Consider the following 24,144-nt stretch of genomic DNA (forward strand, 5'->3'; position numbering starts at 1 on the left):
CAATTTTCCACTTTCCTGCTCCACCAAAAAAATTTCCAACTTCTAAGATTAAAAATTCAGCTTCTAAGATTAATAGCCTGTGATGAAAAAGTACCTGTGTGGTCCAACATGGCATTCAATCCACAAGACGACTGCCAGCTGGCCTGGTTACCTTCACAGCACATGCCAGAAAGCTGGTTGACAATGGATATATTTGATCGGAACAGGGCTTTGGTTGTAAATTTGTGCAGTGCTTACCCTCCACATTATGCCATGCAAATGTGCAAGTAATTGCCCTGGCTCTAAAATTCCATTAAGGCTCAAAAAAGCTCCTTTGGAGGAAAATAAGAATTAAAAATAGTTCAAGGAGGGACAAGAAGACTGAAGAAAGGGAAAGCAAGCCACAAGTACAGACTCTGACATTTACAACTTCACAAAAGCAAGTAAAACATTAAGCAGGGAATTAGATTATGTGTCTTTCTTGAAAGCTTTCCCCAAGTAAACAGACTTTCAGAAAATTGTTGCTACTACAAGGGTCCCCATTAATGAAAACACAGCCTGGGAAATAAACAATCTGTCTCCAACACTTCTGATTGAAATGTTTAAATGAAGAGAACTAAACCCTCTACAGAGTCTGGAACAAAATCCTCAAATTTAAAATTAAATTTTGACATGGGTACTGCTATAGTTTAGATATGAGGTGTCACCCGAAAGTTGCTGTTAATGCAAGGATATTCAGAGCTGAAATGACTGGATTGAGAAAGTTCTAACCTAATCAGTCCATCCTACTTTGAAGGGATTGGCTAGATGCTAATTGCAGGCACATGGGGCATGACTGGAGAAGGTGAGTCACTGAAGATGTTCCACAAGGCTGCATCTTCCCTGTTATCATCCTTCCCTGCTTCCTGATACCACCATAAACTGAGCAGCTTTCCTCTGCTAGGCCCTTCCCTTGCGATGTGCTGCCTCATCTTGGGCCCAGAACAAAGGAGTTGGATATCTGTGGGTTGAGACCTCTAAAACCATCAGCACCAAATAAGCTTTTCTTCAGTTACTCTTTTCGGGTATTTTGGTTAAAGTGATTAAAAAAACAAACAAACACTAAAACAGGTGCTCAGACAAAGGGGGTTGGGGGGATTAGAGAGACAGTCTTTTAAACCAAGGATGCTGGAACAATTTGATATCAAGAATGAAATTGGATGTGTACCTCATGCCCTATGTAAGAATTATTCAAAGAGGATCTAAATTTAAGAACTAAAACTAAAGACTTTTATAAGAAAATACAGGAGTAGAAATCAGGGATGTAATTAAAAAAATACTTAGAGGTAAATGAGAAAACTGATGCAACATATCAAAACCTCTCGGACAATATAAGGTAGCGCTAGGAGGAAAGTTCAATGCACTGAGCTCATTCATTAAAAGAACAGAAAGTCAACAAATAAATAACCTAATATTATACCTCAAAGCCCTAGAAAAAGAAGAACAAATCAACACCAAAAGCAGGAAAGACAGAAAAATAATTAAAATCAGATCTGAAATCAATGAAACTAAAACAACCACAAAAAATCCAAAAAAATTGACAAAATAGTTGGTTTTTTGAAAAAATAAATTGATAAACCCTTAGCCAAGCTAACAAAGAGAAAGAAAGAAAACTCAAATTACTAAAATTTGTGATGAAAAAGAAAACACAGCAGTACATCTTGACCTTAGATTAAGAAATGGTTCCTTAGATATAATGAAAAGAAAAGGCACCAAAATAAAAATAGATAAACTTAAGTTCATCAAAATAAAAACTTTTGTGCTTCAAAGGACACTATCAAGATAGAGAAAGACAGCTTAAAGAAACAGTGAAAATATTTGCAAATCATATCTGATAAGAGTCTATAATCCAGAATACTTGAATATTGAGAAGTGACATCATAACAACATATATCCATGCGATGGAATGTTATTTGGCCAAAAAAACGGAATGAAATATTGATACATGCTACAATATGAATGAACTCTGAAAACTTGTAAAGTCAAAGAAGCCAGTCACAAAAGATCACACACTCTTATTCAATATAAAAATCCAGAACAACAACAACAACAAAAATCCAGAATAAACATATCTGCAGAGAAAAAAGGTAGTTTGGTCATTATCTAGGATTGGTGAGGCTCGGAGTAAGAAATGGAAAGTGACTGCTATTAATTATAGTGCTTCTTTTGAAAATGTTCTAAAATGGACTTTGGTAAAGATTGTAAAATTAAATATACTCAAAAGTGGTGAATGTCATACTTTATGAGAATTGTATGGCATACTTTATGTGAATCATATCTCAATAAAATTATTATATAATGTTTAAAAATTTTAAAAAAGATTTCACAGAAGTAATCTCAATTCCTTTAACATATAGCACTTCTGCATAGATGAGTAAAATAAAGCCCAGTAAAAGGTCCAGCATTAGCACTTCTTTCAATCATTCACTTGTTCATTTATTCATTCAGTAAATATTTAATAAATATTTCAGTAAACACTTAATCTCAGTAAATATTTAATAAGCACATATTATGATTCAGTTAATATTTAGTATTTATTAAGCCATGTATTACGACCAGGTGTTTTTCTAGGCATTAGAGAGAAAGACAAAAATCCCTGAGCATAGGAAGTATACCTCCAGAGGGAATATGGTGGAGAAAATACGCAATATTAGAAAGAAAAATATAGTGTGGTAGAAGAAGATAAGTATTTAAGGAAAATAAGGAGAGTGAGGAAATTAGGAGATGTTAAGAACTTACAATTTTAAGACTAGTGTTCAGGCTAGGCCTCATTTGAAAAGATGACATCTGAATAAAACAAGAAAATAGGTGAGGAAGTGAGGTATGAGATATATGGAAGTGAAAATAAGTAGTGGATATCACAAAGGCCCAGGTGGAAGCATGCCCAGAAAGACCAGAGTGAAGATGGAGAAGACAAGAAAGAGACAAAGTCAGACAAGTAACAGGAAGCCAAATCTTATAAGGTCTTGGTAGTAAAGACATTTTGCAGAAGGAGATGGGACTTTTCATTTTAATGAGATCACTCTAAACAGCGAATTGAGAGTAGACTGAAGGGAAAAGAGCAAAAACAAAGGTCACTAAGGATTTTACTGACATAATTGAGGCAAGAGTTGATGGTACCTTGAACTAGAGAGACAGTAGTAGAGCTGTCCAGGTGAAGTTAGATTCTGATATACAGACACATTCATCTAGAGAGGCAGATGGCTATGAATTTGAGACAAATAGAAAAGTCAAAGAAAAATGGTAAGGTTTCTGAACTGAGCAACTTATAAGATGACTTTACACATTAAGTACTAAACACGTATAAAGCACCCAATTATGCCAAATCTACTTTACTGTGTCCTGTAATACTAGAAAATCAGTGATATATCTGTTCAAGATGTAGGTCAGCATGTAATTTAATACAGTTTTAACTATGAGCCTCTATGTAGAATTTTTTTTGGGGGGAGGTCATTTTAGTCCAATACTTAATAAATACAAAAGACTGAGGCACATCTGTAATTACATAAAATACTAATATGGTACATTTCACTAGGGTCCTCTGTACAAAGAGATGCAGCAATATTAAGCAGAACGTCTGAAGCAGACAGGCACTCACTCTCTCCCTTGTTCAACCTAAAGGAAAATTAGCATCTGTAGAGTCCATTCCAGTCCTGACTGTAATCTAACCCAAAGGGAGAGTAGCCTATAAAAAGAACTTCTGACCTTCCCCTTCATCTGCTTTCCTTAACCATGCAAGAGGAAGCAAGTCTCAGATGTGACTGTGAAGGGAGGGTGGTGTGACTATGAGGAAGAGCACGAGAGAATTTAGATTGAGAGTGAGGAAATCCCATCTTCCTTAATGAAAGGAGGCCCTAGAACTTTGAAGGTTAGTACTGACAAAAGATTCTGAAAGATTGGAGAAGACAACCCATAACCCCAGGACCATCTCCTACTACCTCTGACATCTAGTGGTATAATGTGGGAGGGAGGGTTACTCCTTTTCTGACAGAGACATGTATCACCATTGCAAATGGGCCCATGCCTGAATTTCCCCAAGCTCAGATGAGATAAATATATTCAAAAACTTCAGTAAATACAAGGGAAATAAGTCTAAATGGTCTTTGATGAAGCTTTCTTCTCTTATGCACACAGATCCCAGCCCATTTCACAGAGATCTAAGATAAGAATTGAGCCTATCTTTCTCTTCCCAGCTGTCTCTAACATCAACTGTTTTATGTCCACCTAAACTTAGACCTTTCAAAGTCCAAAACCCTAAAGGACACACAGAGGTCAATGTTACAGATATCTTGGAGGTGCTAGTTTCCAACTATTAAGACACGAGGATAAGGTCATGCTAAATTTGTCTCAAGTCTAAAGTTTTGGCTATTTTGAAAGAAATAGTTTCAAGTATAAAGAGTACTTCAAATCAGGTCTAAGTGTAATTCATTTACTTCTATAAATGTAATACAGTGTTATAATAAAAGACTATATGTTTATATAATAGACTATTATATATATATATATATATATTATATGATTATGCATTATGACAATAAGTATATATAAAAATAAATATGTATGCATCATTATTTAATTTTTGGTCACTGCATTTCTCTCAAATTATTTATAGTCTAAGTTATCATAACCTGGACTGGACTTCCATGGGGTGTTTCCCAAGTGGAGCTTCTTCTTCTCATCTTGATATTTAGCAACATCACTCTCATCAATTTTTAGAGAGGATAGAGACAAATGGACAAGAAAATGGAGATGTTCCTTAGTACAAGTTCATCAATATAAATGATCTGCAGTTAAAATGCCACTTACTTGACTGCAGAAGTTGTTTCTATAGAATTTAATGACATATGACAAGAACCAAGCCTCTAAAATAACTATTAATTTGTACTAAGTACTTCAACTTATTCCATCTGAATCACCACAAATTCTGAGCTATTAGAATACAAATTAATAAAACTGAATACTACTGCATTATCAGATCTGAAGAAATGCAAAGAATTGAGAATCTAAATGTTCCTGAAATATGACAATAAAAAGGGAATAGAGCTGGGGTTGTAGCTTAGTGGTAGAGCATTTGCCTAGCATGTGTGGGGCACTAGGTTCAGTTCTCAGCACCGCATATAAATAAATAAAGGTCCATTGACAAGTAAAAAAAAAAAATTAAAGGGAATAGAAGTTTCCTTGGTCTTGAATTTTATACTATAAACAACTTCAAAAGTGGTAAATTAAAAAAAAAATGATAAGTAATCTATGACCACTGAAAAAGGATATTACTTTTTCTTTTATAAAATATGTCTGCTAAAATATATTAAGCCCTCATTTTATTCTTTAAAAAAAATCTCACATTAATCTTGTATTTAAAAAATCAAAATGTTAATAGGCCAGTTGAAATAAAAAAAATGGTCTTAATGGTGACTATTACAATTCTAGAAACAGAATGAGAACTTGCTTTCCTACCACTCATGTGGTTTCCATGGGTCTGGTCTGTGAATTCTTTATTTTAGGTGACAAAAGCATACATTTTTAAGGCTTATATATATATAAAGCAACAGTTCTTTACCAGTTTCACATCAAGTATGTGAGAATCTCTTAAATGCTTTGCACTTTCTTCCCCAAAAATGCACACATAGGCACGACATACAAAATGTTACATAAAATTTTCAGTATTCACAGATCTCCCCTTAGTGCTGTACTTGATTGATAAGATGTTCACATACAACAATCAAAGAATGAGTAAATTTCAAAATTTGTATTTTTTTATGTCCAAAAGATGTTTTCATTCCTTCTTCCTACCTTTAATTTCCTCAATTTCACCAACTATGCCTGGCAATATTCAAAACCAGAGTTATTCTTCTGTTACACATGATTATCTTTTAGACCAGGACCAGCAAACTTTTTCTGAAAGGGTATACAATATGTGTTTCAGGCCTTTCAGGTCACTCAATCTCTGTGGCAACTAAACTGCACACATACTCCTACCTTACAAAAAGGAAAAAAATAAGAAAAGAAAAACATAGGGAAGAACAACAAAATCAACCCTGAGAATTTGTTCCTTAGAGGAAGACAAAAAAATAAATGATAGAAGGTACGGAGAAAATGGTCTTTAGTTGTCTCTATAATATTTTACTACTTTTAATTTTAAAGGAAAAAGGTTAATTTTAAGAAAAAAAGATTGGAAAAGTAAAATCTCCACCTACATTCTAGGTTAAAATGGAGGACTCCCTTAACAATTATAAGATTCTATTTTACCACTGACATCAACAAAGGCTAGAGCCTTCTGTCCCAGTTCCATTCCCAAGGCTCCTGATAAGTGCTCCCATATCACCAAGAGGATCCCAGAAAGCCTTAGTCAAGATTGTAATGTTTGCATGTAAGGATTTGGACACATTTTCTAGATGAACAAATTTCATTTCTGAGCACAACTGTAAGCTATAGTCAGTTGGCAAACAGGCTGGCAAGGACTCATTTCAGCCTACTGGGTGGGAAAATGAAAATGCATGGACTCTACGCCCAAATATTAGAGCACACACTCACTTGAAAATGCAATGAGAAATCCAAATCAAAAATAATTTTCTCAAGAGTGCAGAAATAACAGAATGCAGAAATAAAACAATACCAATGTCAGTAAGTACTAATTATTCCATAAAGACAAATACAACCATTATGCTAAGGATTATGCAATGAGTATGCTTATAAATATATAGTAAGTTTTAAATCCCTTAATAAAAAAAAACAAATTCAAAGAAGCAAAATTATATATCAAAATCATTTCTTATTTTCTCTAGATCAGCTTCTAGTACTGTGACTGAGGGAATAGTATATTGTGCCTCCATGGTCAGAGACATATTAGTTACTTGGTAGAAGCATTAGCTTACTATAATAAGTTAAATAATTAGTCTCATGAATAAAACTTGCAATTCAAATATCATCATTATTTTAAACACTAAATAGACTAGACGATTATAATCTTTTGGACAATTTTAACCTTTTATTAATAGTTTCATGAATAATAAAAGTCTAAAATGTGGACAGATTTAAGTCACTAAATGGCCTTCGCTATTGTTCACAGAATAAAATACTTAATTGATTAATGATCTTAGGGTGTCTATAGCCATCTAGTGAACAATCACTTCAATTACCACACCAGACACTTGACAACTGATAAGTTTTCATTATAGTTTAAATATACATGCCCACTTAGTGCTGTAGGCTGACCCAATTTCTTTTTTATGTTCTACTCAATACACTGAGAACAAATACAGATACAGATGGTATTTGTAGTGATTCACTTTTGAGTGTCTATAAACAATGTTTCCATATTCTCTGGAAACACTAACTTCCGTTATTCTTAAATAAGTTTTCACACTGTAAGGTCTCCCATACAATTTCTTAATCATTAATCCTCTACCGCTGAGCAATTAAAAATCATGGGAGAGTTTCAGGATGAAAGATCACACCTGTGAAAAGACAATATTGATGCCCATTTGACACAACTATTAGCACTTTTATTATAAACCTATTTTTAAAGTACAATTTGCAATTACTGAGTACTCAAGTAGCCATAATATATTTGATTACAGAAATTATTAGTTCACCAGAGCCAAACATGCATGATTCCAACAAAACTGAACACACAAAAAATAGGCTTAAAAAATTAAAGGAAGGGGGAACTTCAAGGACTCCCAGACTATGCATTAATCCATCTCCAAATGCAAATTTTTATTTTTGCAAAGGTATGCCATCAGGTTTCCTTCTAATTAATTTCTGCTCTAACCTTAATATAAGGAATTTAAAAGCAAACTACTAATAAGTTCTTCAAGTTATTATTTTTTGTCCATTTCATCTTATCACCAAAAAAAACATTTAATAAGTTATGAAAGTATTCCAAAATCTCCTTAAAAGGACTCTCATTTTACACTTTATCCTACCTATTGTTATCCCTTTAATAACTAAGAGATTCTTGAAAATCACAGCCTTAACAGTACATATGAAAAATTCTAGCAAACACAAAGAGAGATTATCACATAGACTATTTCCATCTGCTATTGCTAATAATTACCACCAATACTTTAACAATCATTTTTATCTTAGCAAATAATTTGTGTAGAGGACTTTGAATCTTCTAGAATATTTCCAGGGAGGAGTTGTATAATTATTATTTCTCATTAACCTCATATTAAAGACCTACTTCCCATAGGTGCAATATTCATCATGATTTACTGAAAGGAATAAGGGGGGAAGGGACAGAAACAAAGAATTCAAATCACATGATTATTTATACATTTGTCTGAAATTCTTTGTTTTTTAGTGAGTCGAGTAGGGGTTTTTAAATGATTTATTTAGTAAAAATTTGTTGTTGGGGCTGGAGATATGGCTCAAGCGGTAGCGCGCTCGCCAGGCATGCGTGCGGCCCGGGTTCGATCCTCAGCACCACATACAAACAAAGATGTTGTGTCCGCCGAAAAAAACTAAAAAATAAATAAAATTTTAAAAAAAATTTGTTGTTATATTTTTGTATAACAGAAAAACAAAAATTGAGCTTAAGCTCCCTATTAAAAATCTAGCTAAACCAAAATATTGCCCTTAAAATACAATGGATTAGGGGAGTGGGGGAGATTATTGGACAAATTTGGGGCTTATCATTATCAACAGTGCCCTTTTAAGCTTGTGGATTTCTGAGCCAATGCAGAAAATGTAACAACAGGGATTTCCCAACAGCAAGAGGCACTCTCCAAGGGAGTAAATTGTCAACTATTGCCTCTCATGAGAAACTTAAGAGTAACCTTGATCCAATCTCAATAGTCAACCCATGTATTATTACCCAGTTGGGGCATAGTGAGTGCATTTCCAAATACAAAAATAAGATGGTATTCTATCAGAAGCCACTGGATACATATACAGAAATAAAATTTAAATAATTTTGAAGTAAACTTAGCCTAAGAAACTGAAAACATCCTTCTCTCACTTCAACTAGTCCCTAAAACATCTATATCTTTCTAATGTAAAAAAAGGTCTATGTCTTATGATGAATATCAAAAACGATGACCTTCTAGAACTAAGAGGCAGAATATAAAGCAGAACCACAGTCATGAAAGATGTTCTGATATGGAGGAGATAGACCTAATTCCATAAAAGATAATCAGAAAGACATGATTCAAATTCAAAATAGCTACTTGTTATCCTTTACCTCTTTGGGGTTTTAGCTTCCTCTGCAAAAGGGGACATTAATACCCATGTCAAAAGACTCTTAGTGGTTTTTATAAAACAATGCAAATAGGTTCTAACATATCACTGGCATTCAATAAAAGCTTTGCCCTTCCTTGCTGTGCCCTAAGCCAAGACAGTGCTGCCAACAAAAGAATGACTCTAAACATCCTGATGTTTGTTTCATAATAATTAGATATGCACTATCCAATAAAGTAGCACTAGTCACATGCAGCTATTTAAGTTCATTTTAATTATAATTAAATAAATCTAAAAATTCCAGTTCTTCAGTCAGTTAGTGCTACAGGTTTCATGGCTAGAGACAATTGTATTGGATAGTACAGATAGACAACATTTCATTACCTTCAAATCCTACTGGATAGAGCTGATATAGACTCTAAAGCAGGGGTCAGAAAACTTTTTTTTTTTTTTTCTGAAAGTGCCAAACAGCAAATTATTTAGGCTTTGCTGACCATGCAAGATTCTATCTTTTTTTTTATTGGTTGTTCAAAACATTACAAAGCTCTTGATGTATCATATTTCATACATTAGATTCAAGTGGGTTATGAACTCCCATTTTTACCCCAAATACAGATTGCAGAATCACATCGGTTACACATCCACATTTTTACATAATGCCATATTAGTGACTGTTGTATTCTGCTACCTTTCCTATCCTCAACTACCCCCCCTCCCCTCCCCTCCCATCTTCTCTCTCTACGCCATCTACTGTAATTCATTTCTCTCCTTGTTTATTTTTCCATTCCCCTCACAACCTCTTATATGTAATTTTGTATAACAATGAGGGTCTCCTTCCATTTCCATGCAATATCCCTTTTCTCTCTCTTTCCCTCCCACCTCATGTCTCTGTTTAATGTTAATCTTTTCCTCCTGCTCTTCCTCCCTACTCTGTTCTTAGTTGCTCTCATTATATCAAAGAAGACATTTGGCATTTGTTTTTTAGGGATTGGCTAGCTTCACTTAGCATAATCTGCTCTAGTGCCATCCATTTCCCTGCAAATTCCATGATTTTGTCATTTTTTAGTGCTGCGTAATACTCCATGGTGTATGCAGAAAAAGCATTTGACAAAGTACAGCATCTCTTTATGTTCAAAACATTAGAAAAACTAGGGATAACAGGAACTTACCTCAACATTGTAAAAGCTGTCTATGCTAAGCCTCAAGATTCTATCTTAACTACTCAACTCTGCTATTACCACATAAAAGCAGTCACAGATGATACATAAATGAATGATCTTGGCTCTGTTTCAATAAAATCTCATTTACAAAAATAGACGGCAGGCTAGATTTGGCCCAGCAGGGCATAGTTTGCCAAACCCTGCTCTAGAGTATTCCATGCCCAGACCCCAATACAAGCATTCTACCCAGAACACTATCTACCACCTTTAAGAATGAGTGGTCTTGGCTGGGGACGTGGCTCAAGCGGTAGCGCGCTCGTCTGGCATGCGTGCGGCCCGGGTTCGATCCTCAGCACCACATACCAACAAAGATGTTGTGTCTGCCGAGAACTAAAAAAATAAAAAAAATAAATATTAAAAATTCTCTCTCTCTCTCTCTCTCTCTCTCTCTCTCCTCTCTCACTCTCTCTTTAAAAAAAAAAAAGAATGAGTAGTCTTACATTCACTGACAGGAAATAGCAGTTTAATGGAGTCAAATGAATTTAATATTTACCATAACTATTCTTTTACAAATCAAAAATAATCATGTACATAGTACTAAACAGATGAAGTTTATAGTGTTCATAAAGTCATAGTACCTAAAATGTGTTTGGTATCTGGTCTATCATTGTAAAGCAGATACTCTCCATCCACATAAAGCCAGCCTGACATACTCCTGGAATTCTGAATTTACACACCCAATTAACTGCCTACTTAATATGCCTGGAGATCTATTACTCATCTCAAAGGCAACACATACAAGATGGAACTCTTAATCCTTTAGTAAAAGGCTACATTGGCTTTCCTCCTGACTCCCACCTTTCCCTCACAAATACCGATAGTTAAACTCGGTACCAAAAACTAGCTCCCTTATGTTTCCTCTTCTAAAAAGGCCTAACCTGACCAATCTAAACTAGTCATATAAACATTCTCTAGGCCACTGCCCTGTTTTAGTTATCTGCAGAGCATTTGCTTCTGTCCTAATATCTTAGTTTTTTAATTTTTGTGTATTCATTTAATTACTGTTTGTTTAACCAAAGTATCTTCTTCATAATAGCCCAGGCCTCAAAAACATGTCTCCCTGCCCCCATCATCCTAGGAAGAATACAAGCTTTGCAATAACAGAGACCTATATTCTTGCTTAATTCTCTATCCCCAGTGACTAGAACAAAGTTTGGCACATAGATGTTCAATAATTACCCCCCACCCATGAATGAATAAATTTTTATTTAAATGCCTATGTCTTAAACTTTTTCTAAAAAGTGGGTATTTAAATCTAGATAACTAGGGAGCAAACTTGTCTCTCCCACACTACAAAATATATAGTTAAAAATACTCTAATATTTAGAGATGTGAATATGATTACATGATTTACCTCTCTTCCTTTGTATGTCACCAAGGCAGCCAGTGGTTTGGCGTAAAATCTGCTGTAGGAAAATGCCAGGCAACCGTACATACTGTTCGCTGTGAGCTTCAAAGCCTTCTGTTGAATGTCATACTGCAGGCCACACAAGGACGAAAGACAAACAACAATATTTGCAGATGCTTAAGAATTACATTAGGTATCTTTCTAGATCACCAATGAGAAAAAGAACCCCTCAATATCCCTGAAATAAAAAGAGCCCTTAAAATACTCTGTCTTCCAAGGTCTATGATGCCCTAACCTCCTGGAAGCAAGCATATATAGACTCCAAAGTTTCCAGAATTCAGAAAGATCTTGCACAGATACATCCATTGCAGATAGAAGAACCTCCTATTCTGAGGCAGTCTAGTGTTTTTGAATGGCAACTTACCAACAAATAAAATAAGCACATGTGCTTGCCCATAGCATCTTGAGTGTTTGTACTATTATATACTATTCCTAAATAATCAAATTGTAAAAGCTGAAATTTTCATTCAGACGTCTCTTAGTGAAAAAATATACCTGAAGAACAAGATCTGGGTTTAAATCTTGCTGTTTCATTAGCTGTTTGACTTGTTTTCTCCGTTCTACCAGTTTCCGGATTTCTCTGGGCAAAATGCCCATTTCTAAGCTTGGATCTGGCAACTCAGGGATCTGTTCTTGTTCTCCATCCTGATAAACACACAACAGAAATTTTCAGAGAGTAAAACTTCAGTAAAATAAAATTCCAAAATAATATTTGGTAGGCACTTTACCCCATGATCACATCTTTAAAAGCTTCTTTCTTATATGAGTAAAGATTAACGTTCCCTAAGAAAGAGTTGAACAGATTGCAGACCATGGCCCTTCCCACTACCACCTTCCTCCCACCCGTGTTCTATCAGCCTGTCATTCCCAATATCTCCCACCCCTGTAGTTACTCACAAATTTTGATTTCATTTAAAGGGATGGGTTTTTACACATGCTACCATCCTCTTCAACAAGATTGAGGAGCAACATGTTTGGGGAAATTGCTTTTAAAATACAAACGCTCAGACAGACTTCTAGGATTTAAAAAAAATAACCAGCAGCTAAACTACCATTTTAAAGCATTTGTACGAACAAACAAAATGCTATAGAAATTTAAAACTATGGAGAATCATAGCAATTATTGTAAATGTTTTAGACTAAAAATAAAAAGCTAAATACTAAACTAGCAAATTTCTTTTAAGAATTTGAAGCACATTTAAATAGGCCATGACATTTCTAAAAATTAATACAATTAATAGCACTGATGTTATACTTTTTACCTATAAATTGCTTTACAATTGGCAGAAGAATAGCAACATTTTCAAAAAGCAACCAGCAGTCTTCTTATATTAAAATTTACAGCAGGAAAAAGCAGGGAAAGAATTAGACCATTTTTCTCAAGTCTCCATTAATTCTATTAACAGGCTACAAAGAAAAGCCAGATGCATTTGCCCTTTCAAAGGTACAAAATTAAAAATAAACCTCTTAGCTTAAAGTATGTCAAGTCAATGCCATTTGATAATCCAGCCATTACAAAGTATCTAACTTTATAAAGATCAATATCTGTAAATGAACACTCTTAGAAAAGTAACAGGGACCTATTGTTTTCCAATATAGCACATGATGATAGCAGACCTATTAAAAAGATCTTGCTACACATTCCAATTTATTTACAGCAACTATGAAAGTCAAATGAAAAGTAAACTTGAAACAATCTGGAGTCAAAAAATTTGCAATCCACTCCCAGCTTCACCATCACTACCTATGTGACACTAACTGATCTGAAGATAAAATATAGTACATGAAAATGATACAGAATCCATTAATAGCTACATGTATACTTCTTAGGTGACTTCTAAAGTCCTTCTACTCTGAAAGGATTCTGTTATATATCCAAAATCCAAATTGAAAAGCTCAAATAAACAAAACACTGCTGGTCAGCAGTTGGGGAAAAGGGCTGGATAATGATAATTACCACGTGCTGGTACAGTAGTAGGACAAAGCCCAAAGAACATTAATCAAAGTCAGTCACTATTTGGGAGGTTGTCTACCCAATACCACCTCTGTAAGATTATCCTCTAGTTCCATAGAAAGATTCATCTTTAACAGCCAGATTTGTACTCTGTGAACCCACTCCTGCGGTCACAAGTGATAGGACCAGAGGTGCTCACTGACCTAGGCAAGCCTATTAGATTCTCTTTTTTGGGAATATGGAATTGGAAATGAAAAACAGCTCCTGGGCAGGTGGCTGGAACTAAAAAACATGTAAATTAAGAAGCTAGAGGGCAAATAGGCATCTTCTGCTATGAAAAAAGAGAAGGAAGGAAGGAAAGGAGGACAAAGGAAAGAAGGAAGGAAAGCAAACAGGAGGTATAAAAGAAAAAATAGAAGTATCAATACATGTTACAACACAGATGGACCTTGAAAATAATGTGCAAAGTAAGATACAAAAGACCACATGTTGTATGATTCCATTTATATGAAATGTCCAGAATACACAAATCTATATAGGCAAGAAGATTAGTGATTCCCTAGAGCTGGGAGGAATGGGGGGAGGGATATGATAGTAAAATGTTTCCTTGGGAAATAATAAAAATGTCCTAAAGATGAACATAGTAATGATTACAAACTGAATAATCTAAACGCCAGGACTGCTATGTGGATTGTAATGTGTGTGAATTATACCTCAATAACACTACTTTTAAAAAGATACTGAACCAGTTTATCTCTTTCTGGACAACCTCTCTTTTTGATAACTAAGGACATAATTAATATATCCTTTAAGAAGAAATACTACAGGGACTGGGGTTGTGGCTCAGTGGTAGAGTGCTTGCCTAGCATGCGTGAGGCACTGGGTTTGATCCCTGGCACCACATAAAAATAAAGGCATAAAGAAGAAAAAGAAAAACTACAACACTAACTCCTTTGGTTCTCCTCCTCCTTTAAGCAATACTTTTAATACTAATTTCAAGAGACCCCAGTTAAATACAAACCTCTGTAACTTTCTGTGTCTCTGAAGCAACTCTTTGCACTGTTGTAAAACAAATGTTAAATTCCTGAATGATGGAAGGGTATAAACTGTTGAAGTCCAGCAGCAAAATAAACTTATCATAAAAACCTGAAATAAAAAGGTCACATAATGTCAAAAAAGTCTAAAGAAAAACACTGTCAAAACATATTAGAAGTACTCTATTAAAAAGTGTAATAGAAACCATTTACTCTCCAGCACTATAAAGCAGACAAAAGAGACAGAAGTGGACTATCACACCATAAAATGATTGGATTAGAGTGAAAGCCCAGATCACAAAAGATTGATGAAAACATTCTGTCTCCCCATGAAACAAGCTTGAACCAGTCCTTCCCCAACAGTCCCCAAATATACCATTATTATGGGAAAACACCACTCAGGGCCAATTATTTTGGAGAGAGATCATATCTACTTCCAAAAGAATGTTGCTAAATTCTCCCTCAAGCAAGCATTCCTTCCCACCCAACACCAAATAAAACACCAGGGGCTGGAGATGTGGCTCAAGCGGTAGTGCGCTCGCCTGGCATGCACGGGGTGCTGGGTTGGATCCTCAGCACCACATAAAAATAAAATAAAAGATGTTGTGTCCACCGAAAACTAAAAAATAAATATTAAAAAATTCTCTCTCTTAAAAAAAAAAAAAAAAAAACACCAGTAAGTGTGTGGATATCCACTCCCAGCTTCACCATCATTATATATATATATATATATATATATATATATATATATATATATATATATATATATATATATATATTTACAAACACACCTTCAAACAATAAAATGGGTAGCCCATTTACCTGTACATGAACTGTGCTGAAAACCAGATAAGAAATATTTATATGAATGTCAGTAGTGGAACGATCCACCCTTTTTGCTTACAAAAGGTGAACAGAAAGCTACTATATTTCTCTAGGACATTTACAAAGAGTTTCCTTCACTTTGAGAAGAAACTGAATAAAAATAAATGTCCAGTATTAAGACAATAACCATAAACATATATTATTGACAGCTTACCCTGTGTCAAACAATTCTATTTATTCCTTAAATCCCTCTATAGTAGATTATTCTTATATCCATTTTACAGAAGAAGAAAATGAGTCTTATAGATGTTCAACAGGCAACACAAGATCACATAGTCAGCATTCAAGTCCAAATGTAACACCAAAGTATTACTGTTCCATGTGACTCCAACCAATAATACATCCACTTTTGTCAAAAATGTCTCCTACTCAAGAGTGAATTACTTGATAAAATTCACATTATGTCCAACAATGTGAATATGTGTAACACTGCTATTGAACTGTACACTTAAAAATGGCCAAAACGGCTTAAAAATAAGATCCTTTCTAGCTCTACCACAAAACACTATCTTTGCCACTCTTGACAAGGAAAAGTTATTCTCTTGTTAAAATTCGATTTTGTGGCTATTATCTGTATTTAACTCTGTTGGCCAAATGAATTGGTCCTAGCATACTGGCAGAGGCAGAACCTACCCTCACAGAATGGAGGGAAGATGGGAGAGGTACTCCCATTGCAGGACACATAGCTTCTACACCGGACCAGGGGTTGGCAAAGCATGCACAAACCAAACACAGCTAACTGCCTATTTCTGTATCATTCATAAGCTAAGAAACATTTTTAAGTGGTTAGAAAAAGTAAAAAAAAAAAAAAAAAACAGTATTTCAAGATATGTAAAAATTATATAAATAAAAATTATATTAGAATAGCAGAAAAATCCACATTAATTCCATATTAGCTGACTGGCAAACAAGATTTGCACAACATACAAGATAAAAATAAGATCATTATGATCTTATTTTTATCTACTTGCTGACTTCCAAGATCCAATACAGGTCTAGCTATACCTGAAAAAAAACCCTTAACGCCCAGAGTAAACCAATCCAAGGTCTCATCTTACCAACTTTGGGGTCCAAAACCAAGCCTCCAGCATAAGCTGCTTTCTTCCGCCCTTTCTTGTATTTATTGGTATCTCCATCAATTTCTTCATCTTCATCTCTCTAATGTCAAATGAAAGATAACTTAATCAGCCAGCAATTAATTAATTAATTAGGAAGTCTTACCATTCTCTCTTTTTCAATAACAGTACTTAGTTTTAACCAACATTATTTTTAGTTAGTGGTCCTACCTATGGGAAAATACAATTATTGTAATATGTTCATGAATCAAAATGAATGACAAGCATGGTAGTTTCCTAAGCAATGCTATATCTCAGAAACTATGCAAGTTCTATTTTAAATATTTCTGAACTCATAGAAAGTTCATATTTTTAATTCATGATTATTAAAAATACAACTTTTCATAGTATACAGAATTTGTAATTGTAAACGGGTCCTATTAAATTCATCACTCTAATATTCATGATGTAAAAAAAACTACAGTATTTCACATAGGTATTATTGTTCTCTCTCTCTCTTTTTTTGGGGGGTAGGTGGTACCAGGGATTGAACTCAGGAGCACTCAACCACTGAGCCACACCCCCAGCCCTATTTTGTATTTTATTTAGAGACAGGGTCTCACTGAGTTGCTTAGTGCCTTGCCAATGCTGTCAAAGGCTGTCTTTGAATTCATGATTCTCCTGTCTCAGCCTCCTGAGCCACTGGGATTATAGGCATGCACCAATACACCCCAGCTTTTTTTTTAGATGGGATTTTGCTACGCTGCCTAGGGTGACTTCAAATGCCTAAGTTCAAGTGAATTCTCCTGTGTCCTCCCAAGTAGCACAGGGACTATAGGCACATGCCACGATGCCTGGCTCACTCTCATTGTTAATATGGACACTTTAAAATAACTATGTCCACATAATGAAAATCCATTCCTGTGTAGTTTACTAATGGCTCACATTTAATGCTTCTGGATAAATTAAATAGTTCTAAATTAATATTCACTATTAATTTTGGTAAGGTTCATAAAACAAGCAAATACAAGAACTTTAATCACACTTTTTTTAAAGAGAGAGTGAGAGTGAGAGAGGATTTTAATATTTATTTTTTAGTTTTCGGCGGACACAACATTTCTGTTTGTATGTGGTACTGAGGATCGAACCCGGGCTGCATGCATGCCAGGCAAGCATGCTATCACTTGAGCCACATCCCCATCCACCTTAATCACACTTTCAACATTAAATTTCCATTCTGTATCATTTACCATCAATAGATAGAACAGTAGCTAAAGTTTTAGCCCCAATATGATGGAGGCCACTTCAGAAACCTGATTGTAGTGTTCATAATCATACTAGTTCAAACCGAGTATCCCCAATCTGAAAATCTAAAATCTGAAGTGCTCAAAAATATGAAACAGGGGCTGGGGTTGTGGCTCAGTGGTGGAGCACTTGCCTCGCACGTGAGAGATCCTGGGTTCGATCATCAGCACCATATAAAAATAAACAAAATAAAGATATTGTGTCAATGTATAACTAAAAAATATATTTAAAAAAATATGAAGCATTTTGAGTACCAACATGATGCCTTATTCAAGTACAAAATCCCCACTTCATGTAACAGGGTACAGTCAAAACACAGGTACACTAAAAATATGGTATAAAATTACTACAGGATGTTATATAAGGCATAAAACAATTTTGTGTTTAGACTTCAATCACATCCCCAAGATACCTCATTACAAAAATGCAAATATTCCAAAATCTGGAAAAAAATCAAAATCTGAAACGCTTCCAGTTTCAAACATTTTAGATTACGGATATTAAACCTGTACAGAAAAAATGCAACATAAAAATAAAAGCTCACTGGTTTAAGGAAATTAAAGGTTTAATTGACATTAAGCTTTGGATAGTGGTTAAGTGACAAAACATTTTCCATGTGTAGCTATCTACCAAAAAGGTCTAATTCCACCTTTAAGAATTTCATATTTCACAAATAATTTTGTCTGTACAGAAAAAAGTAGAGAAGGAAACCACACAAACCCACTGGAACAAACTTGACATGATTTCTAGCACACAGGGGATTATTCTAGAGGCAGATGTTATTGCAGCAATTTTTAAAAAAAAGCTATCTAGGTAATTAAAAAGGAGGAATAAGAAAAGCAAAATACTACGTAATTTTGGACCCACCATTTTTTGCTGAGGCTTTCTGAAAATATGCTTGTCAGGCACGATATAGTTGTTTTCGTAAAATGCATGAAGCAACAAGAACTCATTACGCTCAGATCGTCCACCCATCAGTGTCCTGGACTATTAAATAGAAATTCTTTTTACAATTTGAGCTCCAAATCACAACAAACAAAAACAACTTTGAGTTAGTTAATTTTAATTTTATCAAGATACCTCCTTCAAAACTACTACTAAAATAAAGGCTGCTTTTTTTGGGGGGAAAGTAGTAAATTTTTTCTAACATTTTCTTTAAGTATTATAAAAGAGACAGCTTAAATTATTAACAACTTGGCTATTTCCTTACTCCCAAAAGGACCACTCCACCAGACACATCCAGATGTTAGAGAGATGATCCTTATGTTCACACAAATTTCAGCACACTGCACCTGGCATTCCTCCCCTTCTCCCAACCAGTTTTTCCTTTTACAAAAGATGCCCAGCTTTCAGAATCCAAGTTACTCATTTTATAAGCATGCATTTAGACTCATTATCATATAACAACTACCCCAAGCAAGCACTGAATCCAACAGGAAATGCTTTTTCCCCCTTTCTAAGTTAGGTTTACCATAATGTTTCCAGCGATGTTAGTGATCTGCAATGCTAATGGAAGAACATTTAGCTCACACATGATCTGCAAAATGAACCTGGCATCTTTCCAGGTGTGTTCCAACAGGTACAACAGATGAGAAGATTCACTGTACAGAAAAGTAAGAATGAAACAGAATCAAGTAATTAAAAGAAACAATAACTATAATCAGAACTTCATAAAATCTTCCAAGGAATTTTTGGTGTAAGTAACTTCAGAGCAACAGCACCTTGCCTTTGGAAACAATTTAAAAGAAGGTCGGTATGTAATTAGGAATTCATTTATACCACTGATCCCAGTGCCCTTCTCTAAGCACAAAAAAATTCCACAAAAAAATTCATATGTGTTAATAACTGCATACCTGAAAATCACTGAATCCTTTCATTCATTCTATGAAACAAGCATATATTGCATGTTTACTATGCACTAGGCACTGGCTATACCCAAAATGGACAGGAAGTCCTATCCTCGTGGAGTTTAAATCCTCATGGGGAAGACAAGAGTTTAAAAAATAAAAATAAATTAAATATGTAGTATATTATATAATGCAAAGTGTTAAAGAGAAAAAGTTAAGCCCCAAAGACAGTATAAAATATCAAGAACAGAGATGGAACTTTTAGTTAGAGAACCAGAGAAAACTTCATTGAAAATAAAGACCTGGAAGTGGTGAACAAGTGTTATGATTTAGACCTGAAATGACCCCCAAAAGCTCATGTGTTGAAAGCTTAGTCCCCAGTACAGTACTGTTCAGAGGTGGGGCCTTTGGGAGGTAGCTGGATTATAACGATTATAGCATGATTCATCCATGATGGGTTTGGGAGGTGGCAGAAACATTTTAAGAAGTGGTCCTAGTGGGGGGATGCCCTTGAGGGTATACTTCTCTTTCTCTTTCACTCTCTCCTCCCCATGTGTTCCCCACCATGTTCTGCATTTAGACTCATTATCATATAACAACTACCCCAAGCAAGCACTGAATCCAACAGTGCTTAAACGCACAAGCCTAAATGCAACAACAGAGTCAACCAACTACAGATGAAACCTCTAAAATTGTGAGCCAAAATAAATCTTCCCTTGAGTTGCTCTTCTCAGGAAATTTTGTTACAGCATAGAAAGCTGACTAACACAGGAGCAAGCCTTATGGAAAGGTATCTGAGGGAAGAGCAATCCAGGTAGTCAGAAGAGCATTCCAATGCTCTGAGCTGGTTATAGACAGTGCCTAGTGCACAGTAAACATGCAATATATGCTTACTTCATATATGGTAGTTTCAGGACCTGGAAGTACATAAATATGGCTGAATGAGAGAGAATGATAGCGAGAGCAGAAGACAGTCAACAGCATAGAGATACAGTGCATAGGACCTCATAAGCCAAAATAAAATCCAGTTTTACTCCAAATGAACAGTCAATGGGAGATTTTGAGCTGACTTTAATTTCAGCAGGATAACCTTGGTCCTGGATTAAAAATAAACCACGAAGGAGCAAGAGCAAAACCAAGGAGACTGGCAATATAAACCCAGTGCTACAGTTTGAATATGGTTTATCGCTCTGAAACTCATGTTGGAATTTAATCCCCACTGTGAAATATTATGAGGGTAGAAACTTAAATACTAAAGTATTTAAAGTGGGGGCTTTGAGCCCCCATGATTGAATGCAGGTAGCTTTATAAGAAGAGAAAAAAGAAAGCTAAGGATACACACATTCACTCTCTGCCTCTCACCAGGTGATACACTGTACCACCTCAGGACTCTGACAATAAGAGGATCATCATTAGATGCAGCTCCTCAAGCTTAGACCTTCAGAACCATAAGTCAAAATAAATCTCCTTTCTTTATAATTTTCCCAGTCTGTGGTACTGCATTATAAACAACAGAAAACAGACTAAGACAGCTTCAATTCAGGGGGAAGGGGATGGTGGCCTAAACCAGGGTAGGGTCAATGGAGGTGAAAAGATGTTGTCAGATCTAGATATATTTAGAAGAGCTGATAGAATTACCTAATGGATCTACTGTAGGATATCAGAGAGAGGAACCAAGGAAGCCTCAGAGGTTTAGGGGAGAAGATGACTGAAGGCTTACAATGGTAATGAAAAAATAGAGGTATCATTAATTTAGTAAGGGAAGACTACAGAAAGACAATGGGAGAAGATCAGAGCTCAGTTCTGAACAAACTAAAGGTTCATATTAAACATCAAGTGAATACATGAATCTGAAATGTAGGGGAAAAGTCAAAACTGAATAAACACAGTGAGGAGCATCAGCCCCCATATGGTATTTAAATTTTCAAGACAATGAGATTACTTGGAGAGGATACAAAGTCAAAAGAGAGCAGTAGTCCAAGAACTCTTGAGAAACAGGTAGGAAAACATGAAAAAATAGCTAGAGAAGTAGCAGAAACCTTACTTTAAAAACAAGCAAGTAATATCTCTAAATGGCTTAGTGATTGCTCAGTTTTTTGTATTTCCAAAATATCTCATTAATTATGTGAAAGAATGGGGCTGGGGTTGTGGCTCAGTGGCAGAGCACTTGCCTAGCATGTGTGAGGCACTGGGTTCGATCCTCAGCACCACATGTAAATAAATAAATAAATAATAAAGGTACATCAGCAACTAAAAAATATTTAAAAATTAAGTGAAAGAAGTGTCAAACTCTAAATTCATATCAATTTCCAAATTACCAATAGGAAACATCAAGGTAGTGTTAAAAAATGTGAAGGAGATGGACATAAACAGATTAAATTAGAATAATTCAAGAAGTAAACTAGTTCAAATTATGAAGTAATGGACATGGTGGTGCTGACATAAAGACAATGTTCTGCTCCATGGTACCATGGCACAGGTCCCTATAGCTTAAGGATAGTAGTGGCATCCTTCTATTGCTAATTTCAAGATAGACAGATTCTAAAGAATCTGGGATCATACCTGTACGTATTTTGTACATTTTCCATTGGAATTGCAACCCTTTCCATTTTCAGAATCTGTTGAACAAGTTCAGACAAATGGTAGCTTTTGAAATGAATCAATTCCTTTGCTGAAATTTCCACATCACAGATCATTCGGCCACAGGTAGCATTTCTTTCAGCAAATCCACTCCGGCCCTACAAAGATGAGGACAAAAAGCAAGTCCCATGAATATTCCATGCTATCCTACTTTGAGGTTGACCTCAAAATTTACAAAAATAAAATTCTCATTCTTCCATTTATCAATGAAAATTTTTGAACATTTACCATGTATCTGATTGACACTATTCTAAGGATATGGCAGTGAACAAAGTAAAAAAAAAAAAAAAAACAAAAAACTAAGAATCCTGACTTTATTTTTATTGTATATATTAAATGAATAACATAAATAAGAAAGTATATAGTTTTAGGAGTTAATAAGTTTCTGGCAAAGGGGAAAAGTAGAGTTGGGTAGGAGGGACAAGGAATTTGGGGGGACTATACCTACAGGTATAGACTGGTTGGGGTATACCTCACTGAGAAGATTCCATATTCAGGAAAGTCTGAAGGGAGTATGAAGGGAAAAAGGGGTGAGATAAGCAAATGTTTACAATAAGTAATAATAACCTCTTCACCTTAAAGATATGAACAGAAAAAGAAGAGTAAGAGTCCCAACTCTGATAGCAGAGAGCAGCAGCAGAATCCTCAAGAGATCATTAAAAAAGGGACAGATTCCTAAGTTCTCTGATGAGATAGCATGCTGATTTTATTTGTAAGCTTTAGGTAAAATAAGACTTCAATCTCTGAACAGTATCAGGGTTAGGAAGAAGGTGCTTCATACAAAGACGACCAAAACCTCTCCACATTTGAAGCAAGCAAGCAGAATAAAAAGTACATAGGCTTTAAAAGATTCAGACTGATCTGGGTTCAAATCTCAGTTCTTCCCCTACTAGACCTGTGTGAATGTCTACAAAATGAAATTGAAGTTGCTATGAGAGGCTAACTACATGAGAAAGCACATAGCTCACTGCTTTCTTATATTTCACATTAGCTCCCTTCCATTCATTCTTCCCATCTTCCTGAATGATAATACTCAATGAATTCTGAACCCTGCAACCCTACCCTAAGGCTTATCACTTTAGGAATGCTGAAGTAAAAGTAATATGTATGTGCTGTCTTTCTTTACTATTTCTAGATTCCAATCATTGATTTAAAAAATGACCAGTGGCTTTTTCAAGTAAAATGCTGGATTCCAAGGAAAAGACATTTGGTATCAAAGTTAAAATGTACTGAAGTTCCTATAAGACAATCAATTCCTATTCAAAAAAGTATAGTGCTTTCTTGGTAAGTACCCAATAAAAAAATGGCAAATAAAAGAAATAAGATTTTCAAAACTACCATTACCCCAAGCTTCGGCATGGTGGATCGCTTCAGACGACCTATCTTGGACCAGTGAGGAACTTTGCACACATTAATTCGCTGCAGTAGCACTTCCAGTTCAAACCCATAAATATTATGACCCTAGGCAGAAAAAGGAGGCAGCCAATAACATTATAACAAATGCAAATTAGATGATTTACCTTCAAACACACAGAATTTCTTTGCCCTTTCTTTTTCTGGTCTCTAATTGAAGACATCACATCGTGAGCTTACCTCCG

General features: G+C 35.1%; 1 protein-coding gene and 1 non-coding gene across 2 annotated transcripts in view; both read right to left on the minus strand.

The window, feature by feature from the left end:
• Window positions 1–8,199: 8,199 nt before the first annotated feature.
• Window positions 8,200–24,144, minus strand: part of LOC144251643 (DNA polymerase alpha catalytic subunit-like) — a gene marked incomplete at its 5' end in the record, with an annotated part of 45,508 nt that continues 29,563 nt past the window's right edge. The window contains 10 exons of the mRNA XM_077794458.1: window positions 8,200–8,234; window positions 9,203–9,224; window positions 11,773–11,895; window positions 12,322–12,471; window positions 14,802–14,926; window positions 16,758–16,857; window positions 18,927–19,046; window positions 19,531–19,660; window positions 22,469–22,644; window positions 23,891–24,007. Of these exons, the coding sequence (XP_077650584.1) occupies window positions 8,200–8,234; window positions 9,203–9,224; window positions 11,773–11,895; window positions 12,322–12,471; window positions 14,802–14,926; window positions 16,758–16,857; window positions 18,927–19,046; window positions 19,531–19,660; window positions 22,469–22,644; window positions 23,891–24,007 (1,098 nt within the window). The remainder of the gene's footprint in view (window positions 8,235–9,202; window positions 9,225–11,772; window positions 11,896–12,321; window positions 12,472–14,801; window positions 14,927–16,757; window positions 16,858–18,926; window positions 19,047–19,530; window positions 19,661–22,468; window positions 22,645–23,890; window positions 24,008–24,144) is intronic.
• LOC144251648 (small Cajal body-specific RNA 24) lies at window positions 15,681–15,810 on the minus strand. The gene has a single exon (XR_013342704.1).

The sequence above is a fragment of the Urocitellus parryii genome, unplaced genomic scaffold (genome assembly GCF_045843805.1).
Source record: "Urocitellus parryii isolate mUroPar1 unplaced genomic scaffold, mUroPar1.hap1 Scaffold_143, whole genome shotgun sequence".
NCBI lineage: Eukaryota > Metazoa > Chordata > Mammalia > Rodentia > Sciuridae > Urocitellus > Urocitellus parryii.